The sequence below is a fragment of the Solea senegalensis genome, linkage group LG2, assembly GCF_019176455.1.
Source record: "Solea senegalensis isolate Sse05_10M linkage group LG2, IFAPA_SoseM_1, whole genome shotgun sequence".
NCBI lineage: Eukaryota > Metazoa > Chordata > Actinopteri > Pleuronectiformes > Soleidae > Solea > Solea senegalensis.
The window spans coordinates 455,001-464,009 of NC_058022.1; the positions used below are offsets into that span (position 1 = coordinate 455,001).

Below are 9,009 nucleotides of genomic sequence, written 5' to 3' on the forward strand. Positions count from 1 at the left end.
CTTTTGTTTGTTTGTGTTTAAAATGTACGTACTACAGCTTTAAGGCGTTGAGATTAAAAAAACATGATATTTAAGTGTCAAATCTACCAGATTACAGCAAACATGAGACAAAATGAACAATTGATGTTCTGTTTTTAATCTGCACATAAACTGCATTTTCTGTCATAAACACAGGACCAGTAGAGTCCTCATGGAGACCAAAACCTGGTCCTAATGAGCCAGAACCTTAAGTTTAGGACTAAGATTTGAATTGTGGTTAAGATTAAGGTTAAGGTAAGGGTCCAGGAAATGCATTACTGTCCTTACTAAGACTGTTGTACAAGTGTGTGTGGACCGTTGGACATCAGAGGACGAGGACGCCTCACTCTGTGCTGCTTTGATAAGTCTCTGTTCAAACGGCTCAGACGCGCACGCACACAGACACACACAGACACACACGCACACAGACAGACAGTTAAATGTCTTGCTGTATGTTAAAGATTACAGCTGAACCTCAGAGTTTCTCCTCGTCTCTCGTCTCTTGTCTGTCCTGTGTGTCTCTGTCCTCTCTCTCCTCACAGTGCTGATTTTGGCTCTGAATAAAAATCTAAAGCTGTCACCACAGCGTCTCTCTCTCTCTCTCTCTGTCTGTCTGTCTCTCTGTCTCTCTCTCACACACACACACACATGCTGCTGAAACCTCAGAGTGAAGAAATGGAAATATTCTAATCTACCACAGAGTTGGAAAAGCACAGAATAAACGAGCCAAGTGTGTTTTTTCTCTGGTTAAAAGTGTTTGTATGAGATTGAATAACATGTACGGTGTAAGAAGAATACGTTTCACTGACAGACACATTTATTATTTAGTGATTTAACAGAAAAGTCAAGATTTCTTCACTTTGTCAGCGTCTCACTCTCTCACACCAAACCTCACAGAGAAACCCAGTGATTTTAACATCTCACACACACACACACACACACACACAGGAGTTGTTGGTCCTCTGCTGCCTCCATCACTACGTTCACATGTCAGATTTATCTCAGTGACACAGAGTGACCACACGAGGCGGCAGAGGACCAGCAGCTAAAATCACTGGTTTTCTGTAACGTCTTTTCTCACTTAAATGTCTTGTTTCCTCACTGCTTGACCTTCATGACCCCTCCCCCTCTCTCTCTTTACAGATTACAATCCAGAGGGACAGCGGCCTCGATGTCTCCGCCCCAAAACATGGCAAGGTTGACGCCGCTAATGCGCCTCATGTTGGAGGAAACCAGTGGGCGGGAGGCACAGGTAACACGTGTTCGTCATGACGTCGCCTCCACTCTCATGTCGTCTCATGACGACAGACGGTGATGATGATGATGATGATGCTGCTGTTCCTCTGCAGGCGGCAGAGACACGGCGGGTCTCGGCGGTAAGGGCGGACCGTATCGTCTGGACGCGGGACACAAGGTCCACCAGGTGTCCCAGGCGGAGAAGGACGCGGTCCCCGAGGAGGTCCGGAGAGCTGCTCGAGACATGGCTGAGAAGGCCTTCAAACAGAGGTACCACAGGGGGAGGAGTCACTGTGTGTGTGTGTGTGTGTGTCAGGTTCAGAGGTCAGTCCTTTCAGCCAGCTCGACCATGAAGGACGTCTCTGTTCATGTTCGCTTCAAACACACTCCCTCTCTTTACTCCCCCTCCCTCACCCTCTCACACACTGCCTGCTTTCACACCAGGAGGACGACACCCCTCCTCCCTGTCTTTATCTCTTCTTTCTTTCACCTCACATCTTCACAACACACGAGATTCATGGCAGCCATGTTGTCTCTCCTCTGTCAGTTACGTCACACAAACACACTCAAACTATCCTTTAATCCTCTTTAAGTTTCTTCTTTCTAACCATCGATATCTGGCTGAGCTCAGTGACAGTCCTGTAGCTACACGCTGATATCGCCCCACACACACACACGCACACACGCGCACACACACGCACACACACCGCAGAAAGAGTATTTTTTCCATACCTTTTGTTTACTTTACCTCAGGTGAGACATCAATCAAACTATGATCCTTCTATAAACCCTGGAGACACACACACACACACACACACACACAGACACACACACACGCGAGCACAAACAGGCAGAGTTCTGCCTGTGACATGAAGAATGTTCACACTCACTGGTTACATTGGTGTCTCTGTGTCTCTGCACATTTATCTGCAGCTAACACGATGTTTGTGAGTTTTAAACAGTTACATCCACTTTTCTGTCATTGTTCACTTTCTTAAATGTGAATCTTTTCTGCTTTTTTTGCTCCTTCAAACAAAGAAATCATTCAAAGTGAATCATTTACAGGTCTGATCAACATTTTCTAACATGTGATGAACTTTAATTCATCAAATAATTGATTTACATGACATTAACAAAGTCATGGGCAGATTACTGCTGGACTATTGCAATCATTGACTTGGTTTCATATTGTTGTTGTTTCATATACATATATATACATATGTGTATATATATGTATATATACATATGTGTATATATACATATATATGTATATATACACATATATGTATATATACACATATACATATATGTGTATATATACATGTATTTGTTTTCCTGTTTCACGTCCAATAATTCTGTCAAAAATCCCCAAAACACACACATTTAACACAAGAGATGAGAGAGGAGGTGAAACTCTGAGGTTCAGCTGCAGTCTTTAACATGTCGACATTTAACTGTGTGTGCGTGTGTGTGTGTGTGAGACACCGGTTGCATGACAGCAGGGCGAGACGGTCATATTGTGTAGACTGTGATGGCATCAGCCATGCAATCTCACACACACACACACACACACACACACACACTGTTGTGTGTCTCTTGTGGTCTCTTCGGTCTGATTGTCTCCAAAAGTTTCAAACACCTGGTAAAGATCCTCCTCTGTCCAACACACACACACACACACGTACCTGCACTCTGGGATTATACTGATACATTAGGGTCAGACAGGGGGGAGAGGGAGGGGGCGGGGCTAAGAAGCCCCCCTGTCTCGTTAAGACCACAGGTGTGTTTTCAAGAGAACACACACACACAAACAGGACAGTAGATACACTGATTTCTATCATTTAAATACTTGAAACTATAAAGAGGTTTATTTTCACTTTAACTGATTTAAAGTCAAATTAAAACGTCTTCATTAATAAGTTAACTCATGTCTGTGTCTCTGTCTGTCCATCTGTGTCTCTGTCTGTCCATCTGTGTCTCTGCAGACTGAAGGAGATCAACATGAGTGAATACGACGCCTCCACGTACGAGCGTTTCTCCGCCGCTGTCAGGAGACAAGTTCAGTCTCTGAGAATCATCCTGGACAGTTTACAGGTCAGAGGTCAAACACGGGGGAACGACGACATTTTAACCACTGAACAAAAAAGCTGTGTCGTCAGTTTAAGGCTGCGATGTCTACAGAAGCCCTCACACACACACACACACACACACACACCACAGTCCAGTTTTCACTCATGTAAACAAACGTCTGCAGGAGCCCTCTGATTGGCCGAATGAATGAGTGAAGGGAGTGGTGGGTGAGAAATATCCAGGATGTGACGTTGTATCTGTTTCATTAGACTTTCCTCCCTTTGTTTGAGGGTCGTAGGGGAAGTGTGTGTGTGTGTGTGTGTGTGTGTGTGTGTGTGTGTGTGTGTGTGTGTGTGTGTATGTGTGCAGACAGACATACGTGCATGTGTGTGTGTGTGTTTGTTTGTTCTTTTGCGTGTGACTCAGGGAGAATCGTGTGGTCGTGATTACAGAGTCTACGACGCTCTATTATTCTCCTGTCCAGGTGTGAATCTGTGTGTGTGTGTGTGTGTGTTGTACGTCCAGGTGTGTAGTGTCGTGTTAGCTCGGCCTTTGAACGTAAACGTATTGTTTGTGTCGTCGCTGTTTCGTGGCCTCGGGGATTTTTCCCTCTGTGAAGACGACCGAGATTATAACAGTGATTCCTGTGAAGTCGTGTTATTTCGATCATACCTGAGGAGTGATTTAAGAGCCACACACACACACACACACACACACATACTCGTCTCAACAATACACATGTCTCAACAACACAAATACACACCAGCCTGTTTTTCCATGACTTATTCATGTTCCCAGACGACCGACATCATCACCACAGAGCTCATATTTAAGCTGTTCTGTACATCTGCCAACAGACTGACTGCCAAATAGTGAACTGCTCTTTTAATCCAGTAACAGACTCGCTGCCAAATAGTGAGCTGTTTATACAACCACCAAGAGATTGACTACCAAATAATGAGTCTTTCTCTATCTACTAAGAAACTGACTGCCAAATACTGAGCTGGTTTTCTATCTACCAAAAAACTGACTGCCAAATAGTGAGCTGGTTTCTATCTACCAAAAACTGACTGCCAAATACTGAGCTGGTTTTCTATCTATCAAAAACTGACTGCCAAATAGTGAGCTGGTTTCTATCTACCAAGAAACTGACTGCCAAATAGTGAGCTGGTTTCTATCCCAAGAAACTGACTGCCAAATAGTGAGCTGTTCTTTATCTACCTAGAAACTGACTGGCAAATAGTGAGCTGTCCTATGCTGCTGTTTCTGTGTGTGTGTGTGTGTGTGTGTGTGTGTGTGTGTGTGTGAAGGGTGTTGATGGTGTTGATGGTGTTGATGGTGTTGGTCGTCGAGGGTGACGATGTGTCATTCATGTGTAAATCTATGTCGTCAGTGAAACAGAAGCGTCTGGATTTTTCTACCTGCGACAGAATGAAATCATGAGCCACACGTTATGTTTTCACCTGAGTTTAAATGTTTTTAAATTTTTGTCACAACAAATATCTGTCATTTGTCAGTTTTTAAAGTTTTTTCCCCAAATTGTTTCATATCAGAACGCAGTTTTTAAAGATTTAAGGCATTTACAGCCACATCTGTAACAGTGTAACACGTCAAGTTAAACATCATTTTATTCACGTTATATATTAACTTATATATTAAATACAACTTTGTTTGGGGACCCAAAAGAAATCTCCCGCGACCCATCTGTGGGTCCCGTCCCAGTCTTTGGGAACCACTGATTACATGGACATGTCTTTTAATGTGATGTTTACAAAGTAACAGAGATTACATTCATATTAATGTCATTTATCACTGAAGTGGAAAAGGTTTGAAAATGGACATCGAAATGAACAATGATTTGTGTGTGCGTGTGTGTGTGTGTGTGTGTGTGTGTGTGTGCGTGTGTGTGTGTGTGCGTGTGTGTGTGTGTGTGTTCCAGGCTAAAGGGAAGGAGCGTCAGTGGCTGAAGAACCAGGCTCTGGGAGAACTGGACGACGCTAAGATCATTGACGGACTCACAGGAGAGAAGGCCATTTATAAACGCAGAGCAGAGCTGGAGCCTGAGGTGTGTGTGTGTGTGTGTGTGTGTGTGTGTGCGTGCGTGCGTGCGTGCGTTTAAACCACACCTCCAAACACACACACCCCATCTTACACACATCATTTTGACCTTTATCTGTCAGACATACATTCCAGTGGTGTGTGTGAGATTATTATTACACCCTGTGTTTCTGCTCTCACACACACACACACACACACACACACACACTGCATAGTTCTGGTCTGGCTCGGTGAACGTTTTCTCTCTCCTTTGAAATTGTTTGCAGACAGTTTTTTAAAATCCTGACCTTGTGAAGAATGTTGTTTTAAAGGGATAGTTCAGGGTGTTTTTGTGAAGTGTGGTTCACTGACACACACACACACACACACGCATGAAGAACCAGCCTGAGACGTGAAAAAGACACAAGAAAAATCCACTAAACAAAACACTCGGCTCATTAAACTACTCAAGTCTGTGAAGCACTCACTCTCCCACACCAGAGTCCAGAGAGAAAACACAGGTGTAGTAGATCCTCTGCTGCCTCCATCACTAACTTCTAATCTCTGATTTTGTCACTGCAGAATTTGAACTCTTTTGATTGGATTTCGTCAAATGACACAAAGTGACCACACGAGGCAGCAGAGGACCAGCAGCTCCTGTGTGTGTGTGAGCTCTGGGGTTTGGTGTGGGAGAGTGAGTGGTTTACAAACTGTAGTTTCCTGCTGTTAAAGTGTGTCTCACTCACACTGAGATAAAGACATGAACGTGTTCTGAAGATGTGGTAGACTTCAGCAGGTGTTTAACTTTACTCAGTAAGTCTTATTTTAAGTGGCTAAAATCAGGTTTTCCTGGTTGTCAGTGGCTGTGTCAGTATGTCACACACTCCAAAAGACCTGAACTGTCCCTTGATGTGATCTCTGTGTGTGTGTGTGTAGCCGGGCAGTCCTCAGCAGAAGCCCAAACGCCTGCGTGTCCTCGCTGACGTGTCGGGCAGCATGTATCGCTTCAACGGCGTGGACGGTCGTCTGGAGCGCTCCATGGAGGCCGTGTGCATGGTCATGGAGGCTCTGGACAACTACGAGCACAAGTTCAAGGTACGAGGAGGAGGAGGAGGAGGAGAGACAGACGTCCTGGAACCTGAAAACAAACTGATACTGATCATATATCACACGCACACAGAGTAAACACACACACACAGTTGAGAACTTTATCTTAAACACTGTAAAACATTTTAATGTTTGAAAAACTATTTCTTAAATATATGCTTTATAACATTTTATAAACATATCTTTACTATTTCATTCTATAAAACTTCATTTTGAATCTTAGAACATTTTATTTTGAATTCCTAAAATTTTTATTTTGAATTCTATAAAATGTTCATCTTGAATTTTTAAAAATCTTATTTTGAATCTATAAAATTTTATTTTGAATTCTATAAAAAAATTAAATTCAGTAAAACTTCCCTGAAAGAAAACAGAAAATAAAACATTTATGAAATAAAAGCTTCACACACAGCAGTGACATCATCATCATCAGTGACATCATCATCAGCTCAGACTCAGACATGATCATAATCAGGTCAGAGTGGTGATCTGGTGGGGGGAGGGGCTTGTGTGCGTTCTCACGTACGTTTCCTGTGTGCAGTACGACATCGTGGGACACTCGGGCGACGGCCACGACATCGAGCTCGTCAGAGCCGACAAAGTCCCGAAGAACGACAAAGAGAGACTGAAAGTCCTCAAGGTAAACGTTCATTCACGAAACATCGCGACTCAGAGGACGTAACCGGTCTCACCACGAGTTCACCACGTTCCAGTTGAGAAGTCGGAATTGTTAGCCACCGTCAGCCATACCAGCTAATAACGATGTAGCAACAAGTCTACGATAAAAAATGACTGCGAAACAACTAAGTATTAGGAGTCATGTTGTATTATGGGTAATGTAGGCAGCAACCTTCTCAAATCTCAAAAAATGTAAACTTGAATCTTTTTAAATTTACAATAACACATTTTACGTTCAATCTTGTCAAATTGATCTTAAATCTTATAAAACTTTGTTCAATCTTATAAAGGTTGTATCTGAAAACATAGACAGTTTTATAAAAACTTGAATCTTGGCTCCGCCCACAGACGATGCACGCACACGCTCAGTTCTGCATGAGCGGCGACTTCACTCTGGAAGGCACCGACGCCAGCATCAGAGAGCTGTCACGAGAGGAGGCCGACGAGCACTTCGTGGTCGTTCTCAGCGACGCCAACCTGGAACGCTACGGCATCAGACCCGAGCGCTTCGCCCGGGTCCTGACCTCTGACCCCCAGGTCAACGCCTTCGCCATCTTCATCGGTTCCCTCGGGGATCAAGCAGAAAGGTGAGGGGTCGTCCGGGTGCAAATATGAAGATCAGGTCGCGACAGGAAAAGAAGCTGAAATCAAGATGGAGGCAAAGTTTAAAGACGTAGTTCAGGTTGTTTTTGTCGTGTGGTCGATGATTTTACTTGTTCACATGTTCACTTCATAAAATGTTCCTCACATTAAGTCAAAGATATCTCAACACTGAGTTTTCCTCATTGTGAGGAAGTTAGTGAAACACTCACACACACGCACGCACGCACGCACGCACACACACACACACGCACACACACGCACACACACACACCAAAGCCCAGAGAGACAATCAGTGATTCTAACATGTTTTTTATGTCTTTGTTTTTGAAGGCTCCAAAAGACTCTTCCTGCAGGGAGATCCTTCGTTGCCATGGATACCAAGCAGATCCCCCAAATACTGCAGCAGATCTTCACATCGACCATGTTGTCCAGTGCCTGAGACTCACACTCACACACACTCACACACATCACCTTCAGTCTGTGATGTCTTCAGAACACGTCCACGTCTTTATGTCACTGTGAGACAGACTTTTATAAACCACTCACTCTCCCACACCAAAGCCAGAGAGAAAATCAGTGTTGTTAAGATGTTGTCGACGTGAAGTGTTGTGTGAAGGTGCTAAACTCTGCATTTGTGCCTCATACAACAACCTCACAGACGAGGAAGTGCAACTTTAATCCACTCATACGTCACATTATTTAACGTCTCCTCATCAGTGTCTGCTGTTTTCCTGCAGTTTGTCGCTGTGACGCACACACGCACACACGCACACACACACACACGCACACACACACACACCGCAGCACACAGCGCACACACACACACACACGCACACACATGCACACACACACACACACACACACACACACAAAATGCGCAACACACACACACACACACACACACACACACGCGTGTCTCCGTCCTGTTTTGGCCCGGCAGGACGACACGAGGTCGTGAACTTGAGACGTCTTGACTTATTTTGGACTTCCTGCTCGTTTTGTCGTCCGTGCACAGGAAGAGACATCGGGACAAACCACCACTGACACACACACACACACACAGGGTCAGAGTTCATCACAGGTCCTATAGAGGACACACACTTCATATTAACTCAAATAAAGTTGGAGAAAATGACTTCAATTCAAACTTAAATTCAAGAGAATTTAACATTTTTGCTCATTAAACACTAAAATCTAAACTTAGAAACTGCAAAGAAACAAAAGAGCAGAGATTTTTAAACGGAGTTGGAAAATAAATAC

The 9,009-nt window shown here is 43.9% G+C and overlaps 1 protein-coding gene across 1 annotated transcript in view; it reads left to right on the forward strand.

Annotated features, from left to right (window-relative positions):
• Positions 1 to 8,546, forward strand: part of LOC122786916 (von Willebrand factor A domain-containing protein 8-like) — a 41,890-nt gene extending 33,344 nt beyond the window's left edge. Inside the window, exons 38-45 of the mRNA XM_044053455.1 lie at positions 1,162 to 1,270; positions 1,368 to 1,524; positions 3,240 to 3,348; positions 5,264 to 5,389; positions 6,298 to 6,456; positions 7,010 to 7,108; positions 7,495 to 7,733; positions 8,080 to 8,546. Coding sequence (XP_043909390.1) covers positions 1,162 to 1,270; positions 1,368 to 1,524; positions 3,240 to 3,348; positions 5,264 to 5,389; positions 6,298 to 6,456; positions 7,010 to 7,108; positions 7,495 to 7,733; positions 8,080 to 8,188 — 1,107 coding nt within the window. The 3' untranslated portion in view covers positions 8,189 to 8,546. The remainder of the gene's footprint in view (positions 1 to 1,161; positions 1,271 to 1,367; positions 1,525 to 3,239; positions 3,349 to 5,263; positions 5,390 to 6,297; positions 6,457 to 7,009; positions 7,109 to 7,494; positions 7,734 to 8,079) is intronic.
• The last annotated feature ends 463 nt before the right edge of the window (positions 8,547 to 9,009 follow it).